The 22,500-nt window shown below is 38.6% G+C and overlaps 1 protein-coding gene across 9 annotated transcripts in view; it reads right to left on the bottom strand.

Annotated features, from left to right (window-relative positions):
- The window catches only part of LOC132851511 (uncharacterized), a 224,438-nt gene that overhangs the window by 200,612 nt on the left and 1,326 nt on the right, over positions 1-22,500 (bottom strand). For 6 of the 9 annotated variants that reach the window (XM_060878440.1, XM_060878451.1, XM_060878441.1 and 3 more), the window contains exons 2-4: positions 20,496-20,619; positions 18,394-18,504; positions 13,856-13,966 (exon numbers count right to left, since the gene is read on the bottom strand). In XM_060878440.1, coding sequence (XP_060734423.1) covers positions 13,856-13,966; positions 18,394-18,504; positions 20,496-20,524 — 251 coding nt within the window. In that variant the 5' untranslated portion in view covers positions 20,525-20,619. Of the gene's footprint in view, positions 1-4,897; positions 5,066-5,310; positions 5,485-5,963; positions 6,138-6,230; positions 6,405-6,523; positions 6,698-7,190; positions 7,365-7,599; positions 7,768-7,969; positions 8,144-8,315; positions 8,490-8,637; positions 8,806-9,398; positions 9,573-10,481; positions 12,244-12,509; positions 12,706-13,073; positions 13,132-13,855; positions 13,967-18,393; positions 18,505-20,495; positions 20,620-22,500 lie in introns of all 9 variants that reach the window. The other 3 variants (XM_060878439.1, XM_060878444.1, XM_060878447.1) reach the window with 3 other exon arrangements.

The following is a 22,500-nucleotide window of genomic DNA, read 5'->3' as shown; positions in this document are numbered from 1 at the left end:
CCCGCAGAAGAGCCCTGGCTGCGTCAGCTCTGCAGTCTCTCTTGAAACCACTCTGGTGGCACCAGACTATCTCACGCAACATGAAGCTCCGGATTTGCAACTCAGCAGTACTCCCCATCCTGCTATATGGTTCGGAGACTTGGCCCTTAAACAAGACACTGGCTACAAGATTAGATGGCTTTGATAGCAGGGCTCTCAGAACCATCGAGAACATCAGGTGGCCCCAGCGGGTTTCCAATCAAATGCTTAGAGCCCGCACGTGCCAGCCCAGAGCATCCTCCCTGGCCACACAACGTCACACCCGCTGGCTTGGCCATGTCCTCCGCCTACCTTCTGACCATCCGTCGAGAGCTATTCTCCAGGTTGATCCGAGGGCTGCAGGCTGGAGACGACCACGAGGTAAACCCCGTACACGATGGCTTGACGTCCTTGCGGGCGACCTTCAACAACAAGGAGTTGTTATAGAGGATGCAGAGCAGCTGGCACAAGACCGTCAGTACTGGAAACAACTAGTTCATCTGGTCGGCTCAACGCACAGGGATGGGACACCCCCCTACCCATCGCAGGAGCCAAATTGATTGATTGATTGACGTAGCTAAGCTTGGACTGCTGCATTATTCTCTTTGGTTGCTTTCTTAAAGAAATCTTGTTGTATCAGCAGACATGTTATAAGATTGGCCCCCCGGTTGGCTCTCTCATCTCCCTGGTATTTTGCACACTCCTCAGCAGGTCTAGTTGTGTAATGACGTTTCAAATTGTATTCCTTGTGCACCGCAACTTTCTCTATGCAAATAAGACACGTCGGGGTGTCCCTGTGCTCAACAAAGAAATATTGCATTTCCCACTTTTCCTGAAATTGTCTGTGCTCATCATCAACCTTTCTCTTCACTGCAGGCTTTGAAACATCCAGCCACGTGCACATCACTTTGATTTATTTTGTCAGAGAGAGAGACCTCATATTAACTCTATAAGTGCCATTGGTGTGTCTGTATAAATATATTTATATAAAGATGAGTGCTGTGACTGTAATATCTACTAAACTGGGTTGTAAGAAATGGGATCTTTAAGTCTGTACTTTAAGTAAAATAGTGTTTTCCTCAAAGAGGCAGAACATAAAGTGAGTGCAGTTCACTGTGTCAGAGGTTTTCAAATCAGTACAGACACAGTTAGCATGGCTACAGTCACTCCTGACTAAACAAGAGCAACTGAGTGAAAACAGAGATCTGTGTGTTTATAGCTGTTTCTTACGTAAGTTTCTGCAGTCTGTAATGTGGATCCTGCAGCAGAGCTGAAAGCTGCTTCACTTTGATGTTCTTTGGTGTTTTGGTGCTCAGATCCAGCTCCGTGTGCAGTAAGGGGTTCTTACTGAACATGTCTGTAAGACACGTGTAGGCTTCCTCTGCATCAGGACTTTTTAACAACCTGTAGAGGTTTGAAGGAAAAGTTATTTTTAACAGAAATTATATTTGTTTAATATGATATTTGTATATATCATCATTGCTTATAGAATCACCTCAGTGTCAGGTTGTAAACTTTGTTGTCAGTAAGTTGTTTCACTCCTGAAGCTCCAGGGTCGTTCCCTCTGAGATCCAGCTCTCTCAGGTGTGATGATGAATTCTGTCTCAGAGCTTCAGCCAGAAAAGTGTATCCTTCCTCTGTTATACTGCAGTCTGAAAGTCTACACAAAATTACACCAATTGTATTATTTTTATGTAGGAAAGGTCTGTAAGTCTCTGTAAAAACCAGGAGTATAAATGTGGCAGCGTTCAGTGTATAAATTAACTGTATTTACTCTTGTTGTTCTCTTTGGGAACATGTTCTGAATTACACATTTGTGATGTCTGAATTTTTCTGAACTAATAAAGAGACATTATAAAGTCAGTACTGATAACTGGACCATACCAGTAAATATAAATGATTTAAAATATATATTTCTCTATTCAGTCTGACACGTCATCTCAAATTCAGTCTGCTTTAATAAAAATAAATATAAAGTGCAGATGAAAAATCTCAGAGCTCCTGAAGTTTTTCCACATTTTGGTAGGTTTTAGCTTCACCTTAAAAGAGATTTAACTCATTTTTTCCTCATTGATCTACACACAATACTCCACAATAACAAGGTAATATATGGATAATATTTTCCTTTAGCTGCTCATTCACAAGTGTGTTTTCTGTTACAGACATTTAATGTTGTAGAAAGTCCCCAAAACAGGTAAGTTCCTGTTCTTACTCACATTATAACAGCTATAAACAGTTGTTCTGGCTTCTCTTTTTTCTTTTACATGAAGTTAATCAGTAAAAAATGCAGCTTACACTAAGAAAGTCTTTATTGTGGAGACTTTAATGTCTTAAAGTTATTGATACTGGAGACTCCTTCTGTAAATGTTCTGGGATTCACAGATGATTATATGATTATTAATACGACACTGTTATTTATATTCTTACCCCTTTTCCCTCCTGTGGGGGCATTAGGGACATTTGACACTTTGACACAAAATATTGTGTATTTCACGTCTCTATCATCGTCTGGATTATAAATGAAGTGTGTATTAGACGTTACCTCAGAGTCTCCAGTTTACAGTGTTTCTTCTTCAGTTCCTCAGAGAGCAGCTTCACTCCTGAATCCTGAATCCTGTTCTTACTCAGATTCAGCTCCTTCAGGGTGGAGTGTTCTGATCTGAGAGCTGTGAGCAGAGCTGAACATCCTTTCTCTGTCAGATTACACTCACTGAGTCTGAAAACACCAGTAAATATAAATGATTTAAAATATATATTTCTCTATTCAGTCTGACACGTCATCTCAAATTCAGTCTGCTTTAATAAAAATAATTATGAAGTGCAGATGAAAAATCTCAGAAATGACCCTGTGCTCCAATGTAAAGTAGTGAGTGTGCAGCTTGTATAACAGTGTAAATTTGCTGTTCCCTTAAAATAACTCAACACACAGACATTAATGTCTAAACCGAGTGAGTGGGCCCAAAGTCAATATTTTGTTGGTCACCATTATTTTCCATCACTGCCTTAACCCTCTTGGGTGTTCTCACTTCTGTCAGATCCTGTATATAAATGAATGATGCCTTTACCCCAGTTTCAGCAGTTTGAGTTGTTGATTCTTCAGCACATCACAGAGCTCCTTCATTCCTGATCCTCCCAGTTTATTCCCACTCAGCTCCAGCTCTCTCAGGTGTGAGGGGTTTAAACCCAGAGCTGATACCAGAGCAGCACAACCTTCATTTGTCATCCTGCAGTTATTTACTCTGGATACAGAGACAACAAGGAAGACAAGACTTCTGTTTAAATGTAGTTTTATATTGTTTAATGTAAAATATACAGTTTAAAAGTAGACTAAAATATTTCATTAATGACATTATATACAGTTATTACATTCCAAAAGGAATACACTAGTGTTTAAGTATAAATAAGTGATCAATACTAACTTGAGTCTCTCTGGTCTGCAGTGTGAATCCTCCAGAAGAGCAGAGAGCTGCTTCACCTGCGAGTCTCCAGATATTTTCTCACTCACATTGAGTTCTCTCTGCAGTAAGGGGTTCACACCCAGAACTCTAGAAAGTAAATCACAACCTTCCTGTGCAGCAGAACTTTTCAACAACCTGCAGAGAGAGAAAGAGAGAAGATTTTATACAAGAGGAAAACATAAGAAATTTAGACACAGTTTCTAAAATTGTCTTAAGTTAAAGTTTAGTGCTAGAGTTCTTTAATAATTCACTTTTAGATCGTCAAGAGCACCAAATTTCTTGGTGTTCATCTAGCGGAGAACTTCACCTGGTCACTCAACACCAGCTCCATCACCAATAAAGCCCAGTAGCATCTCTACTTTTTATGAAGTCTGAGAAAGGTATCACTGTCTGGTTTGGGAACTGCACCATCTCAGATCACAAGACCCTGCAGTAGATAGTGAGGACAGCTGAGAAGATCATTGGTGTCTCTCTTCCATCTATCATGGACACTTACACCACACGCTGCATCCAAAAAGCCAACAGCATTGTGGACCTCACACATCCCTCACACACACACTTCACCCCACACACCCCTCACCCCACACACCCCTCACACACACACTCTTCACCCCACACACCCCTCACACACACTTCACCCCACACACCCCTCACACACACACACACACACACACATCAACTGTATGGACTGCACAGACCTACACCTCATACACACTCTTCTAATATACATCCATCAACTTGTTTACATGCTGCTTACATTCATCAAACTGTTTACATGCTGTTTTGCACACTTTTTTGCTCTTTACACACACTGTCTAACATTTCAGTCATTTTGCTCATACTGTACAATATTTCAGTTGTTGCTGTTTGTGCACAATCTTATACACTATCTCAGGGACCTGCTGCTAAGAATCTGTGTTCATTCTAGTATTACTGCACGCAATATTGTCTGAACTTACAGTATTTACATACAGTATTGACACGGGTCAGTCGGCGCTGTTTCTGTTTACTGTCTTTTGTCCTGCACTGTCTTGTCTGTCTTGTTTGTCTTGTCCTACACTGTGTACACCATGTTACACAGATGCACTTTATGTATCTAGGACTAACTTACTAAGTCCTTATAGCTCTGTCTTTGTTTTATGTAGCACCACAATCCTGGAAAAACGTTGTCTCATGTCACTGTGTACTGTAACAGTTATATATGGTTGTAATGACAAAAATTTCTTGACTTGACTCTTGACTTGTGTTGCTACAACATAATTTTAAAATCTTTTACAGATGTTAGCAAGTTTGTCCATAATAGATTATTTATGAAGAGGACGTCTAATATGACCATCAGATATAACATATGGAACATATTTAACAAGTAGTCCTGATATGTATATTATAAATTATTCTCTTAATGATTTAATAATATAAACCTCAGTGTGTTCAGTTTACAGTCTGGATCCTGTAGTAAATCAGTGAGCAGCTTCACTCCTGATGCTCCAGGGTCGTTCCCTCTGAGATCCAGCTCTATCAGGTGAGATGATTTCAGAGCTTCAGACAGAACAGTGTATCCTTCCTCTCTGATATTATTGTCCATTAACCTGAAAAAACAAAATTAATTAGAATTTTATTTCAGAATATTACAAATATTGTACAAAATAAATACCTTCAGTTTTAGACATTAAGATGTGTGACATTGTACACAAATCTATTTTTATTGTTAATTTATTAACTCTAGAGTGTCACAGAATGAAGCCTGTATAAATGACTTTAATTAATAAAGTGATATTACAATAATTCACTGCTTTAATGAGAACTACTTCAAAAAGAAATTAGAGTGACCTACCTGAGTTTTTCTAGGATGCAGTGTGGATTCTGTAGTAGATTAGAGATCTGCTTTATTCCACTGTCTCCTACTTTATTCCCGTTCAGATCCAGCTCTAAGAGATGTGAGGGATTTTCTCCCAGAGCTGTAGCCAAAGCAGCACAGCCTTCATCTGTTACACTGCAGTTACACAGTCTGTAGAGGGACAGAAGGAGCACAGTGAACACAACTCATCTCATTTATTACATCAAAATGGATTATTCTATATTTTAATGACTTTCTTTAACAGTTCACTTATAATTACATCAATATGATGTTTACTTTGGGATATAAATTACATTTAAAACACATTTTAATTACTTATAAATCTAACATTCTATTTTTTATTATAACATGTTGTGTAATTATAATGTGTTCTAATTCAGTCAGTTTTTCTCTTTATTAGACTTGGACATAGAAAATATGGATACAAAGAAATTTAACAGCAATTAACTAAAACAATTAAAGTCTGTACAACCTATGTACATTTTCAGTTACACACAAATCATTTAATTTAATTACACATTTCATTTTAATTCCACAGTCATTTAAATTAGTATATAAAAATACTTTGATGCTTCACTGTGGTTATTTATTAAATGTAGACTTAGTCATCATTTCAGCTTTTACTTCACCTCAGTATTGTGAGTGCAGACTGTGGATTCTTCAGTCCAGCAGAAAGCTGAGTGACTCCTGAATCCTGCAGACTGTTGTCACTCAGGTCCAGTTCTCTCAGCTGGGAATATTTAGAACTGAGAACTTCAGCTAGAGCTGAACTGCTTCCATCAGTTATAGAACATGTGTTAAGCCTGATGAAATCAGAGGAACAATAAACGTACAAATTCAACACAATAAGTGTCTAAATACCAAAATTCACCCACATTTTACATTTATTAACTTACCTCAGTGTCTCCAGTTTACAGTGTTGATGTTTCAGTCCAACAGAAAGCTGAGTGACTCCTGAATCCTGCAGACTGTTGTCACTCAGGTCCAGTTCTCTCAGATGGGAATATTCAGAACTGAGAACTTCAGCTAGAGCTGAACAACTTTCCTCCATTAAATCACACGTTTTTAACCTAAATATAAAGTCAGGAAGGAAGAAAAGATTTTAGTATTTAAGAACTTTAATCACCAACATTTACTGAGGTTTATTATCTGTCTTAGCTCTTCATCACTCTATGAGAAATGAACTTACCTCAGTGTCTCCAGTTTACAGTGTTGATGTTTCAGTCCAGCAGAAAGCTGAGTGACTCCTGAATCCTGCAGACTGTTTTCACTCAGGTCCAGTTCTCTCACACTACAGGACTGGAATTTCAGAGCGCTGGCTAAAGCTGAACAGCTCTCCACAGTCAGATTACATTTATTCAGCCTAAATATGAAACATCATGTTATCAGAGCTACAAACTCAGTCTTCATTCTGTAGACATGACGGAAAAGTCATTTTATTATCATGTGGACCAAAGTAAGTGTTCTGGGTTCATTTGGATCATTAGAGGTCATTAGTGGTTATTTATAACAGAATTAAAAAGAATTTCCTCTTTTAATTGACTTTATGTCTTAGTGATTAAATCCTGTTTTAAGATTTAACTGAAAATGTTGAACATGTTGATCATTTCTACTTCTGTTTAATAACTTAACACTTTTCAGTGATGTAACAGGACCCAGGTGTCTCTATAAGACCTATATATGAGGTTCCTCTGGAGAAAGACAGGATAAATTCTGTTGTTTCATCAATTATAGAAAACTAAAATGTAATTAAAATACATTAGTGAATACTTGGTGTTTACATAATGGCAGGTCTCATTAAAAACATGTTATTAATAAAACTCAGCTGATAGAGAAACATATATAAGAAAACTTACTTAATGATCTGAAATTTACAGTGAGAGTCTTCCATCAGAGCAGAGAGCTGCTTCACTCCTGAGTCTCCTGGTTCATTCCTGCTCAGATCCAGCTCTTTTAGGAGTAAACAGTTTGTACCTATAGTGGAATTTAGCCAAGTACAGGCCTCCTGTGCAGCAGAGCTCTTCAACAACCTGCAGAAAGTCATTTTTATTTGGTGTTTACAGAATAATTACACCATATTAATGAGAACAGAATGGCTGCTTTTACTTATTTCATGATTTAAATTGAATAAACTGTAAATTACAGTCAATTATAAATGTAATCTCTTTTTTCCACAAAGAAACTATGAAGGTTATTAGTTATTAGGTTATAGAATTTATTTATATTTAATATAGAAATAATTGTATTTATTTATAGAAGAATCACCTCAGTGTGTTCAGTTTACAGTCTGGATCCTGTAGTAAATCAGTGAGCAGCTTCACTCCTGATGCTCCAGGGTCGTTCCCTCTGAGATCCAGCTCTATCAGGTGAGATGATTTCAGAGCTTCAGACAGAGCAGTGTATCCTTCCTCTGTTATACTGCAGTCTGAGAGTCTAAAGAGAGAACATTGTGTGGTATTAATGATACTCTGATGTCTGATAAAGACTTAACATTGTATTATTTTAAGCATCTATATAGTACGTGATGCCAAGAAGATTTAAGACATATCTGTTCTACATGTAGCCTGTGTTTGTATTCTACATGTAAAGTCACAAGCTCTTATGTACATGTTAAAGAGCAGAAGCAGAAGCTCACCTCAGTATCTGCAGGTTACAGGACTGATGTTGCAGCAGTACACAAAGCTTCTGCACTCCAGAGTTTCCAAATTTATTCTCACTCAGATCCATCTCTCTTATGTGTGCAGGATTTAAATAAAGAGATGAAGACAAAGCTGAACAGCCTTCTTCTGTAATACTACAGACCTTTAGCCTAAAGATAACCAGAAACAGTGGAAAGAAAATCTTCACTTTAAGGAACATTTTATTCTGATGATCACATGACAATGAGTTTATATGAATCATACAGTGATTATAGTTAAGAAAAAAGTATAATTTTATATTAAAAAGTAATAGTTAAGTCTATAAACATTTAAGTGACATACGTAAGTTTCTCAGTTCTGCAGTGTGAATCCTTCAGTAGAACAGAGAGCTGCTTCACTCCTGAGTCTCCTTTTATTTTCCCACTCAGGTTTAGATCCGTCTGCAATAAAGGGTTTGTGTCTAGAACATTATGCAGATGTTTAAAGGCTTCCTCTGCTTCAGGACTTTTCAACAATCTATAAGGAGAAAAAAATACTCATTAATAATTTTATATTAAATATACCTTACTATAGTATTTTACTCTAATCAAATAGTAATAAAATAAATTTACTTGTTTATTATGTTTAATATTGAAGTAATTGTATTTGTTAATAGAAGAATCACCTCAGTGTGTTCAGTTTACAGTCTGGATCCTGTAGTAAATCAGTGAGCAGCTTCACTCCTGATGCTCCAGGGTCGTTCCCTCTGAGATCCAGCTCTATCAGGTGAGATGATTTCAGAGCTTCAGACAGAACAGTGTATCCTTCCTCTGTTATACTGCAGTCTGAAAGTCTGTGAGAACAAATGTTTATTATTATTTATTCATGACAGAGATCTAAATCTAATCTTATTCTGTTTAGTAGGATTTAGTTTAAAAGTTTTTGCTTGGTGGTTTAAATGGATATCAGAATCAGTATTAAAAGTTGACTGTAATGTTTTCTTTAAAGGTTTGAACATCTTAGTAGTAATCAATCCTTCTATCAATGATTAATCAATTAATAAAAGGGCACTATTACTATTTTTCTGGTGTCAGGTCAACTCCATCAATGAACTAAGTTTCCCAGAATGCACTGTGGCCTACAGTCACTACAGACAATACATCCCAGAACCCATTACCCCTAACTTGTTCCCAATCACCAGACTTCTGCTCACACTCTTCTGTTCTATCACATCTCACATTGTGATGATGTAAAGCTCAGTTTGTGTTACACCTGAAATCACCAAGCCTTTTGTTTCTGTTAGTTGTTAGATGTCTGGTGTCTGACTCCTGGTATTTCCCTGTATGCTGCTTACTGATTGCCTAACCATGATCCTCACTACAAGCATTTCAATCAATTTTAACTTCTAACTTAAAACCTGAACTTGAATAATAAAGATGAACTGACCTCAGTGTCTCCAGTTTACAGTGTGGACTCTTCAGTCCAGCACAAAGCTGCTTCACTCCTGAGTCCTCCAGAGGATTACTGCTCAGATCCACCTCAGTCAGTTTGGAGGATTCTGAGCTGAGAACTGTGTGTAAAGACCAGCAGCTTCTCTCTGTCAGGTTACACTCACTGAGCCTGAAAGGAGAATATCAGAGGAACTCAGAAAACATTGAACCCTTCGTGAACACAGAGACAAAAATAAGAGAGAAAATCACTGCTATACACAGTCAGTCTGTGGTAGATTAAATGTCTTATTATTATTAAAGTTACTTAGGAGCAGTTTTAGAAAGTTTGATGAGTTTTCAGATTCATTGGAGGAATGTAATATAATCATTTTAAAAAGAAGATTGTGTTTATTAAATGATCTGACCAGAACAGACAACTGGTAATGTGGAAAATGTGGAAGAATAAAGGCTTACAATTTGCCTCACCATTAATCACTTTAGTTTGGCCAGATCTCTGTTATCTCCTGTTTATCTGTTTATTATCAGTAAAACATACATCACATGCTAACACCTGCTATCAGAAGTTGGTATCAGATCATTTTCCTAGTGGTGTGTGATGTGTGTCTACTTGTGAATGAGTGTGAGTGTGTGAAGACAAGTGGGTGGACAGTCCACTCCCTTTTTAATTGTATTGTGGTGACTGATCTTCTCTGGACATTTTAATGAATTAAATAATGTATATTAATGAACTATTTTTGCTGTTAATAAAGCAGTGAATCTCCTCCTTTGGACCATTGAACCTGAACTTATGTGTTAATTGTGTAAGGGTTCCCTGTACCTAACAGGGTGGTGTAGTCGGCTTACTTGATGTACTAATTTTGCTAAATTTGTATTCTTGGTTTTAATAGATTTGTTAAATTTGTAACCTGTATTATATTTGTCAACAACTTTGTCACACTTTAGAAGAGTTTATTGTGCACTCTAGGTCTTGCTCCTGTGGCTGTTGTGACTGTACTCGTGGTTTAATAAATGAATCCCTAATAAATCCAGTCTACAGCTCCTCTCATTCCTAAAAACTGAGTTCAACAGAGAAACTTACAGAACTGTTGTGGCTTCCTGGACGACTGGTAACAGTCTCTTAAAGCATTCGTCTGATCTTATGAACTTCTGCAGCTCAAACACTTCCAGATCCTCCTCTGATGTCAGCAACACAAAGACCAGAGCAGACCACTGAGCAGGTGAGAGTTCAGCTTCAGAGAGACGACCTGAGCTCATGTAGCTTTGGATCTCTTTCACCAGTGAATCATCATTTAACTCGTTCAGACAGTAGAACAGATTGATTGATCTTTCTGGAGATGGGTTTTGTTCAAACTTTAACTTGATGTACTCAGCTATGTTCTTTTGGCAGTCAGAGCTGCTTCCTGTGTTTGTCAGTAGACCTCGAATGAGCTTCTGATTAGACTCCACTGAGAGGCCCAGAAGGAAGCGGAGGAAAAGGTCCAAGTGTCCGTTGTCACTCTGTAAGGCCTGGTCCACTGCACCTTTGAGGAAGTCAGACATTTCTGATTTGTTGAAAAGACCAGACAGATCAGTGGCTTGTTCTTTTATTTGTTTTTTGTCAATGAAGCAGAAAAACGCATATAATGCAGCCAAAAACTCCTGAACGCTCAGATGCACAAAGCTGAACATCTTCCCCAGGTGGAGTCCAGACTCTGTTCTGAAGATTTGGGTACACACTCCTGAGTACACTGCAACTTCTCTGACATCAATGCCACATTCTCTCAGATCTTCATCATAAAACATAATGTTTCCTTTATCCAGCTGGTGGAAAGCCAGTTTTCCCAAAGCCATGATACTCTCTCTGCTCTTCTGTGGATCAGGGTCATATTTCTGATTGTACTTTTGGTCCTTGTGTTTGATCTGAATGATCAGGAAGTGTGTGAACATCTGAGCCAGAGTCTTGGGGATCTCTCCACTTTCTGCTTCACACAACATTTTCTCTAGAACTGTGGCTGAAATCCAGCAGAAGACTGGGATGTGGCACATGATGTAGAGGCTCCTTGAAGACTTCATGTGTCTGATGATTTTATTGGCCAGGCTCTGATCACTGATCCTCTTCCTAAAGTACTCCTCTTTCTGAGGATCATTGAACCCTCGTACCTCTGTTACCTGGTCTACACTCTCAGGAGGGATCTGATTGGCTGCTCCTGGTCGAGTGGTTATCCAGAGGAGAGCAGAAGGAAGCAGATTCCCCTTGATGAGGTTCGTCAGCAGCACGTCCACTGAGGCCGACTCTGTCACATCACACAACATCTCATTCTTCTGGAAATTTAGAGGAAGTCGACACTCATCCAGACCATCAAAGATGAACAAAACTTTGTAGACATTGCTGTCTATTACTTCTAAGTCCTTAATCATGGGGAAAAACTGATGAATAAGGCTCATCAGACTGAAGTGTTCCTGCTTTATCAGATTCAGCTCTCTAAAGGGAAGTGGAAACAGGAAGAGGACGTCCTGATTTGCTTTTCCTTCAGCCCAGTCCAGAATGACCTTCTGCACAGAGACTGTTTTTCCAATTCCAGCTACTCCTTTTGTCAGCACAGTTCTGATGGACTTGTCTTTAAAGAGCTCATTACATTTGATGGGTGTCTCCTCTGTCGCTGGTCTCCTGGACGCCGTCTCAATCTGTCTCACCTCATGTTCATTATTGACGTCTCCAGTCCAACTCTCTGTGACGTAGAGCTCTGTGAAGATCTGATTCAGAAGTGTTGATGTCCCATGCTGTGAGATTCCTTCATTAATTCTTTTACATTTATTCAGAAGTCCAGATTTGAGATTTCTCTGATACACAGAGGCCAGCTCTATCAAATAGAAAAATGTGATGATGATTATTTTAATGTAAACAATATACTTAATGTGAAACTCAATTTTGGTCAAAAATGGTATTATATTCCTAATAAATACATCAATAAGACGTAATAGACCCAGAACACTAGGATTAACCCTGGGTCATGTGTTTGTTGTAAAACTGTATTCATTAGGATAATAATCAGTAGGATAATATGGCCCAGTGGCCCAGTGTGTTTCCATTCATGTGATAAAATGTAATAATAAGAAGCTCTCTTACTGATCTGCAGTGTGTGAGCGAGATCTTTCTGCTTCATGTTCTTCAGGATGTGCAGTGTGATCTTCAGCACACTCTCTCTAACACAGTGCACATCCTCTTCCTCTGCCTCAGAGCATGCTGGGTAATCAGCACTAAGTAGCTTCTTGAACCTGTTCAGCTCATTCTTCAACAGTGTGATGACTTTGTGCTCCAGCTCCTAATTTAACACACATTTAACACAATAAGTAAAAAATTAAATGCTACATAATCTGTTATATGATTTTTATATCACAGAATTCTGATTGGTCAGAAGATGTGAACTGGATTAATTTCACATTCTAAAGGGTTTCTATAGTAACAGCTTATTTACAGGGACTCATATGGGAAACGCTCCTCATGTATAGATTAAAAATGTGTGTAATCATTAATATGGTGACGTTTTCTTTAGAGAGACTTTATTTCATATTCATGTCTCCAGTGTAAGCACTTTGTAAGTCAGAGGTAAAGGTGACATTAAATCAGACTGAAATGCACTTTTGTCTGATTAAAATAATGTTGCTGTAACACAGCACACACAACACACACCTTGAATATGGACTCCGTCCGAGTTGTAGAGATGATTTTTGGATTCTTTTTTGAGGTTCTGTGGAAAAACAAACATTTTATATATATTAAAAAATACATATATATTTACTTTATAATCTGTGAGGAATATTTGTCTGTTAAACATTCTAGGTTTTTCACTGACAACCTTCTAGTCCACCTGAATATTGTTCGTTTTAAATCATATCCCTTAAAAAACTAACTTTTGCACACACTTGTAGCCACAGCACATACAGTATATTAAAGCACATTACACAAGACCTGAATAACCCAGAAGAAGAGAGGAATACCTTTCCACAGAGGATGTTCCAGTTCCACAGCCAATTCCACTGTGTTGCTAGTTTACTGCTAATTCTGAGATTTGGTCTCATTTACTAAAATATTTTCTTCATTTCTTGAATATTTTAAACACAATTTAAAAAAATAGTAAACATACAGTCGTATGCAAAAGTTTAGGCACCCCTGACAATTTCCATGATTTTCATGTATAAATATTTGGGTGTTTTATCAGCAATTTCATTTTGATCTATTAAATAACTGAAGGACACTAAAGTAATATTTCAGTAATGAAATGAGGTTTACTGGATTAACCAAATATTTATAAATGAAAATCATGGAAATTGTCAGGGGTTCCTAAACTTTTGCATACGACTGTAGCTTTGAAATTTAACAACTAAACAACACTTTATATTGAAGCTAAAAGAACCTGAACTCTGGGAACCATTAGTAAAGTTATATCTGAGGCTGTGAGGAGAGAGAAATACCTTTCCATAGACGATGTTCCACCTCTAAAGTTGAGTGGGTTTGGCATTGATTTATCACTCTTCAAAGACACACAGCTGGACACAGGGGAATCTGGTCTTTCCTTTGTTCCACTAAAGAGTAAAGAGAAACATTTTTTGTAGTTTTATCTACATGATGTAATGATTCACATTTTCATGCACATACACTGCACAACCTGTATTTTATCCTGTACAGTAAAATTTTCTGTATGTAATGTAGATTGTAAAAAGTTTGGGTAAGAATGGAGGGTCAGTCATTACGCTGCACCCCTAGATTAAAGATCAGGATAAAGTTATAAAGTAAAAAGAAATGTAACTTTTTCAGACATCTGATCAGTGATCAGTCTTAACCACTGAACCAGCAGACTATACACTAAATGTTAAAAGGATAAAGACTCAATAGATGTGTTGATTAATATGTGATTATAAGCAGCCAATGACCTCCTTAACTGAAGACATAAATGTCTCCTTTCAATCCAAACAAGAGCATAAACCAGTATACATGTGTCAAAGGAACCCATGTCATTAAGGCATTTCAAAACTACCCTTAGTATTCCACTGAAAATGACTGTATCATCAATAAAAGCCTAAAGTTTCATGTCAAGTCAACATTTAATTCCATTATATAAATTGCAGCCCATCGATCTGCCTTTATTTTACATTTATTTCATTTATGTGTGATTAAAGCATTAACTCCAACAAAATGCACTGAAATCAGAAAGGCATTGTTGTATACATTATGCCCTGAATTCCAATCATTATCTAGAAACATGTTCTGATTTTATCATCTATAAATGAACAGCAAAATGTTTGTATGATACAAACTTTACACCAACACAGGAAAAGAATATAAACACACATATTTCACTTCATCCCAACGAATACAGCGGGTAAAATAAGTATTGAACACGTCACCATTTTTCTCAGTAAATATGTTTTTCTTGACATGAAATTTTCACCAGAAGTCGGTAACAACCCAAGTAATCCATACATACAAAGAAAACAAAACAAATAAATTATATGTAATAAAATGGAATAATAAAGTATTGAACACATGAAGAAAGGGAGGTGCAAAAAGTCATGGAAAGCCAAGAGACCAGCTGAAATCTAACAGTAATTAGAAAGCAATCCTGCCCCTTGTCAGTGGAAATTAATATCAACTGGTTCAGTACCAACTGATGGCCTATAAAAATGTGTCTTATTACCCAGGGGTCACAAAAGAAACATCTCATGATGGATAAAAGCAAAGAGCGCTCTGAAGACCTTCACAACCTTATTGTTGTAAAACATAATGATCGCATTGGTTACAGAAGGATTTCTAAACTTCTGAATGTTCCAGTGAACAATGTAGGGGCTATAATCCGGAAATGGAAAGAACATCATTTCACCATAAACTGGACATGACCAGGTGCTCCTCTCAAGACTTCTGACAGAGGAGTGAAAAGAAATCAGAAGAATTGTTCAAGAGCCAATGACAACTTGTGGAGAGCTTCAGAAAGACCTGAGATTAGCAGGTACAATTGTTTCAAAGAATTTGCGGCGCAAATTGAGAGACAAGATGGCGCCGCTGTGTTTGGCCTGCCACTTGCTCCTCTGTTTTTTCATGTTTGTTTTTGCACCCAGTCCTTTAAACCACCACCGCCACTGTTGACATTAATTCCTCCTTTCCTGAGACGCCCTGTCTGTCTGCTACCAGGCAGGAAGCGCCGCAGAAGACGCGGTCGGAGAGGCGGGTTACATGTCAGGCTGAAGACTCACCTGGATTCTTCGTCTCCGAGAGGTCAAGATCAACCAGAATTTGGCAATGCTAGAAGATCGCGGGAATGTTACCGATGGCTTCGGCCGGTTGGCTCCAACACTGGCATTCCGTTTCCGTGTCCCCGCCGCGCTGAAACATCCACCCGGGGTTGTGTCCAAGGAAACCTCCGTCCAATTCCTCGTGTGACATCGTCGCCTGTCAACTTGTCCACGTTCCGCATGGCGCTTTGTAACACCAGATCGCTCAATAACAAAACATTTGTCCTCAATGATGTCATCTCCTCTCACAATCTGGATCTGTTTATCCTCACCGAAACTTGGCTTCCCCCAGGTGACGTCAGTGCCTTTCGGAAATCCTCCCCTCTGGTTACCTTTACCTAAACACGCCGCAGCAAACGGGTAGGGGCGGGGGGATAGCCACCATACATAGACAGTCCCTGAAGTGCCACCAGTTGTACACTAGAGGGTTTTCCAGTTTCGAGTTACAAGTATTTGTGCTTACACTACCCTGTCCAATTTTATGTGTAGTAATCTACCGGCCGCCCAAATTAAATAAGGATTTTTTCATTGAGTTCTCAGAGTTTCTGACAGAGTTTTTAGCAAAGTTTGACAATATTCTAATCTGTGGTGACTTTAACATTCATGTTTGCTGCCCCTCTGATAAACCTGCTAATGAATTTAAGGCACTTTTAGACTCATTAGATCTGGCTCAATCCATTTCCTGTCCCACCCATAGGTTAGTTCACACTCTTGACCTTATTATCTCTCGTGGGGTGATTATGTCAACCTGTGAGGTCATGGATTTTCCTATCTCTGTCCACTCTCTCATACGGTTTGACATTTGTGCTGTTCCACCTGCACCAACGTCTATTGCCCCCATCGCCGTCGCATTATTACCTCATCCACAGTCGATGATTTTGTTCAAGAAACCCAACCTTGATCCCTCCATACTCTCCAACTTCCATCCTATATCTTTTTAATGCTTAATGATTATTCTTCCTCGGTTGCTCCTCTGTCATCTGGTGTGCCTCAAGGATCTATTCTTGGTCCTACTCTGTTCTCACTCTATATGCTGCCACTTGGTCAACTCATCTCCAATCACAATGTTCAATTTAATTTCTATTCTGACGACCTCCAGATCTATCTTCCTGTGATCCTGAGTAATCGTTCTGCATTGGACCCGCTCCATAATTGCCTTCAGGATATCAAACAGTGGCTTTCCCAGAACTTCCTTCATCTGAATGAAGAAAAGACTGAGTACATCCTGTTTAGCCCAGATTCACCCAGCAGTTCTCTTAGTTTTGATCCTCTAACACCTCAGTTTGCTCCTACCGTGTTATCTTTGACAAGAGTATGCACTTCAATAAGCAGATCAGTGCAGTAGTGAAGGTGAGCTTTTACCAGCTAAGACTACTCAGCAAGGTAAAATCATTTTTGTCTCAAGCTGACATCGAAAAAGCTATACATGCCTTCATCAGCTCAAGGATTGACTACTGTAATGCTCTCTACACTGGACTTAATCAATCACTTCTCAATCGGCTTCAAATGGTACAAAACGCGGCAGCACGTCTTCTCTCCAACATCTCCAAACACTCACACATCACCCCTGTCCTCCACTCGCTTCACTGGCTTCCGGTGCGGTTTAGGGTGGAGTATAAGGTCCTTCTCTTTGTGTTTTATAGCCATCAATGGTCTGGCCCCGGCCTACCTCACAGAATTAATAAAGGTCTACCAACCAGCCAGATCTCTCCGCTCCTCTGGACATACCTCTCTGGTCACTCCCAAATACAAATATGAGAGGTTTGGAGGCCGGTCATTTGCCATCAAGGGACCAAAGCTGTGGAACACACTTCCAGCACACTTACGATCCATCACTGTGCTGAGTGTTTTTAAATCGCAGTTGAAAACTCATTTATTCATACAAGCTTTTAACACGTAGACCCTGTTTCAACTGCTATTTTATGTTCATTGTGTTCTTATTGATTTTGTTTCACTGGAAAGCACCTTGTGCTCCTTTTGGCTGTTGTAAGGTGCTCTATAAATAAAATTTGATTGATTGATTTATTGAATAAGCAATAAGGCCTGAATGCACACTCAACTTTATTATTTTGTTTTTTGGGTTGTTACCGACTTCTGGTGAAACTTTCTTGTCAACAACACCTTTAAAAATGCATTAACTGAGAAAAATAGTGATGTGTTCATTACTTATTTTGCACGCTGTGTAAGACCCGAAACTAGCCCAAAGCCTCTAGAATATGAAAACATCTAGACACAGTGTCTGCATTTACATTCTGTTTAAATGTATTAGTATTCTGTATTTATTAGTAGTAGTTCATCATAACTTAAAATGGAATTCAATGATAAATAGATATAGTTGAAAAAAGATCCACACCCTGTTATTTATATTACTGCCACCAGGGGTCTCTGCTTCACCTCTTCCCAGATCTTTGTGTTAGCCTTTATTACTAAACATTACTAATCTTGACTCTTTGTTTTTCTCACACAGAATTTTTGATCAGTCCTTTTAGTCATTTGTGTTTTATTAACATGCCTTTCCTAACTAGTTAGATTTCCTGCTAGCATACATGTGAACATTACCTGGTATAACATTCACATTTAATCATCACCGCTATGTGTTGCTAGCTCACTACTAGATTTGAAATTTAACAACTAAACAACACTTTATATTGAAGCTAAAAAGAACCTGAACTATGGCACCCATTAGTAAAGTTATATCTGAGACTGTGAGGAGAGAGAAATACCTTTCCATAGAGGATGTTCCACCTTTAAAGTTGAGTGGGTTTAGCATTGATTTATCACTCTTCAAAGACACACAGCTGGACACAGGGGAATCTGGTCTTTCCTTTGTTCCACTAAAGAGTAAAGAGAAACATTTTTGGTAGTTTTATCTACATGATGTAATGATTCACATTTTCATGCACATACACTGCACAACCTGTATTTTATCCTGTACAGTAAAATTTTCTTAATGTAATCTAGATTGAAAGGAGTTGGGGTAAGAATGGAGCATCAGCCATTACTCTGCCCCCCTGGAGTTTCTGCATTTGGGTCTGTTTTTACCCCACATCGCTGACAGAAGGATTCAGCCAATTAAAGACCCAGCAGGATGGCGTGAGCCTGGACCAGCTCTGTGGGAGTATTTTTATTTATTTATTTATTTCTCCCAGACTGTTTATTCTGCCCTGTTTATCCCTGGACTTTTGTTGTTTGGGTGACAACGCTCCGTGTGGGACGCCACTCTGCTTCCATTTTCCCCGCAGAGGACGCCGCCTCACTTCTTGCCGGCGGATGATGTCACCAGCCCGAGTTTTGTTTGTTTTTTTTTGGTGTCCTGTGACATCGCTTTGCACCTGTTCCGATGTGGGACGTCGGAGGAGCGGAGGATCTTTCCCGCTCTCCCGTTCTGGTTTTCGAGATGTGTTGGGGGTTGTACTCGGCTCTTCTGCTCGGCTGTGGACGTCGCTTGGCCCTCTCTGGCTGCGCCGCCATGTGCCTTGCTCCCCCCGCCTGCCTCGCCATGTGCCTTGCTCCCTCCACCTGCCTCGCCGTGTGCCTTGCTCCCCCCGCCTGCTTCGCCATGTGCCTTGCTCCCTCCACCTGCCTCGCCGTGTGCCTTGCTCCCCCCATCTGCCTTCGCCATGTGCCTTGCTCCCCCCTCCTGGATCTCGTCGGGATCGTGGTCCCTTCGGATATGGTTCGATATGGGATTGGCGCATTGGGAGCCGCACCTTGAGGGGGGTACTGACAGGATCCAGCCCGGAATTTGGCCATGTGCGTTTGTTTATGTTCTGTGTCACGTGTCTGCCCCGCCCTTGTCTCTTCCTCCCCACCTCTGCACACCTGTTCCTGATGTATTTAACCGTGCCACACTGCCTATGGCGGCGAGGAATCGTCATCTTGTGTCACGTCCTCTGTCATGTCTGGTTGTGTCCGTGTCCCTGTTTTGTGTGTTTTATTTATTAAATCACTTTATTTTTACGCCATCCTGCACATATATTATGGTGACTGAGAAGTGAAAAACAAAATAAACTAGAAAACAAAATAACAAATGCAAAAACACAAAGACAATTCAGACAAACCAAAAAAGTTAGGTATAGTTGGTGAATAGATTTCTTACTGCTAACTGGAAGAGACATCTGTCACTCAAGATATACAGAAGTACAGCAGACTGTAGAAAGTCGATTCTTCTGTGTGTGAGCACAGCTCTGCTCTTATAGCATTACTTACACTGTTTAATCTGGAATAGTTTTGTCTTTGAAACATACCTGAGTTCTATATGTGTAGTTTTAGACACATAACCTAATTATTATTCCATTACCTGCTATCAGCATATCATATGAATGTCTTTCCTTAAAGTAGTGTTGAATGAATTACATTTTCTTATAAATATAAATAAATGTGTATTTTCCTTCTAAGATTTAAAATTGCCTTATCAAAAAAGTGAACACAGAACTCCACAAATGTACAGGAATTAAAGTTAGATAAACAATTTCCTACTTCTTGTATATCGTAACTGACAGATGTCTCGTCCAATCAGCAGTAAGATTTCCATTCATAAACTATACCTACCTTTTCTGTTTAGTTCTGTTTAGTCTGAATTGTTGTGTTTTCAGTTTCGTTATTCTGCACAATTTTGATGGAAAACAGTGTCAGAGAGAGAGAGAGAGAGAGAGAGAGAGAGAGAGAGAGAAGTTTGTCTTTGTCCTTTTGCCTGTTAAAAGCCCAAGTGAATGAACAAATTACACATTTTAGCTTTTATTACATTTGAACATTTTTTCTGGAAAAGGGGTTTGTATTAGTTAGAGAAATATTTTATAAACTATAAAAACATTTGCATCCTTACCTCTTGTGTTGCTTCTCTTGTCGACTCATTTCAGAGGATTGGAGTTTCTCACAATTATAATATAATAAACAGTTATATTATAATAAACAGTCAGATGTTTTTATCGTATAAACATAACTTGATCCTGGTAAGAAAAGAACAGAAGAATGTGAAATTACGTTTCTGTTGTATGAATTAATATTTAACATTACTTACAAAATAAAGTAATGCTTTTAATATTCTGTAAATTATCACTGAAATACTGACCATTTTCTCTCCAACAGGCTCTGGTTAGTGGAATATGAGCTTAAATTATACGGGAGTTTAAATAAATTAAACGTATGTAAAGGGAAAAAATCAAACCTCACAGTAGCCTGGAATCTTTTATTATAATAAAATAAACTGCTGTGAATCAGTGACTGATAACTGAAACTGACTTTGTGATATTAAATCATAACAAAGCTTGTAAGAAAATAAGTAGAAATGCAGACTGTATAAAGAATAGCACAAAACCTCTACAGAGTGTTAAACAAACAATGATTTTTTATTACTGACAGCATTAAAAATGTGTAAAGGTAATATATCTGCAGGTCCACAAGTGGTTTAATGTTGCATGTGACATTTCAATATAAATGTCCTGTACTTTAACACGGCACTAAAGAAAAGAATAAATCTATTAAAAAACCTGGGCCATTTTATTCCTATTTTAAACAATACACATGTATGTCTAATGCAACAGAAACACATGGTCATCTATTTCAGCTCTATGTTGAGGATGATGTTCTACATAAAGCTTTACGGTTTAAAAATGGTCAAATATAAATAGACGATATCATCCTGAATACATCCTGAATATTATCTACAAGTGTAGGCATCTGTCATAGGTCTGACTTGTAAGATTAATGATTCAGGACAGAATCTCTCAAAATACATTAGTTATAGAGACATCCCAACCTGAAAAAAGTATTTTCAGGGAGGTATTCCGAAGTCCATCATTATGTTTAATGCTTGTAAGACAGGGGGACATTTTCGTGTAGTCTGGTGTAAAATGTGTCTTATACTGTGGTTTTTTGGGGCTCTCTCCCTCTGCCATGGGCCATGATGATGCTCCTGTTTCTACACTGATTAATTTGGTTCGGGAGAAGAGATAAAAGCCCGCCCACACTGACAATTGATTGGTTGACTTACCGAAACAGGCCAATCAGGATGCTCTCTGTCTTACATGCACTTAATGATGCACACACCATAGATATCTACACCTAGATGTCGCCTTGGGGTTCTAAAAATGCGTCAAAACGCCACCATCTTGGAGCAGGGGTCTTGTACTTCGAATTCATGAACGATGCCGGACTTCTGTGCTGTGTTTGGATGTTCAAATGAACGAAATCTAAAAACCAGTCAGCAAGGGATTACATATCACAAGTGAGAAGGTGTTTTATGATATTGACTGTTAGGGAATTATATTTCTCCTTAAGTTGGTTTGTTTCAGTCCTTGGCTAACGAACGACACAAAATCCATGCTAGTTACCCATTAGTTTTTGACAGTTATGAAATCTGACAATGTTTGTATATTCCGATTCTTAATAAGGAAATTAAAATTGCCCCATGCTTTTTTGCTTAAAGGTGAAGACCCAACTTTATGTATGTTTTGTAACATATTTTATTAGATTGTCCTGGACTTAACACAAGCAGAATGCTCTTTTATCAAGTTACTTCACTTAAGGACATATTTAATGACATTATGCCTGAAAATGACTCGAGACAGGACGACAACAAAAGACAACAGAAGATTCCGCGCTGCTCAAGGCAACCTGGCTTGACTAAATACTAATAATAATTAGACACATGAGGGACAGGTGTGCAGAGACAAGGGCAGGGCATTTCTGCCATGAAAATAGCTTTGATTGCTGACATGGCATTAAATAAAATAACGTCAGTCATGGACAATAGCACTCAGTCATGAAAGCAGAAGTAGGTTCTGAGGACATAGTGATCACATTGTTGAGACTTAAGATGGCATAGACAA

The sequence above is a fragment of the Tachysurus vachellii genome, chromosome 9 (genome assembly GCF_030014155.1).
Source record: "Tachysurus vachellii isolate PV-2020 chromosome 9, HZAU_Pvac_v1, whole genome shotgun sequence".
NCBI classification, from domain to species: Eukaryota; Metazoa; Chordata; class Actinopteri; order Siluriformes; family Bagridae; genus Tachysurus; species Tachysurus vachellii.
This window is presented reverse-complemented; position numbering and strand designations above follow the sequence as displayed.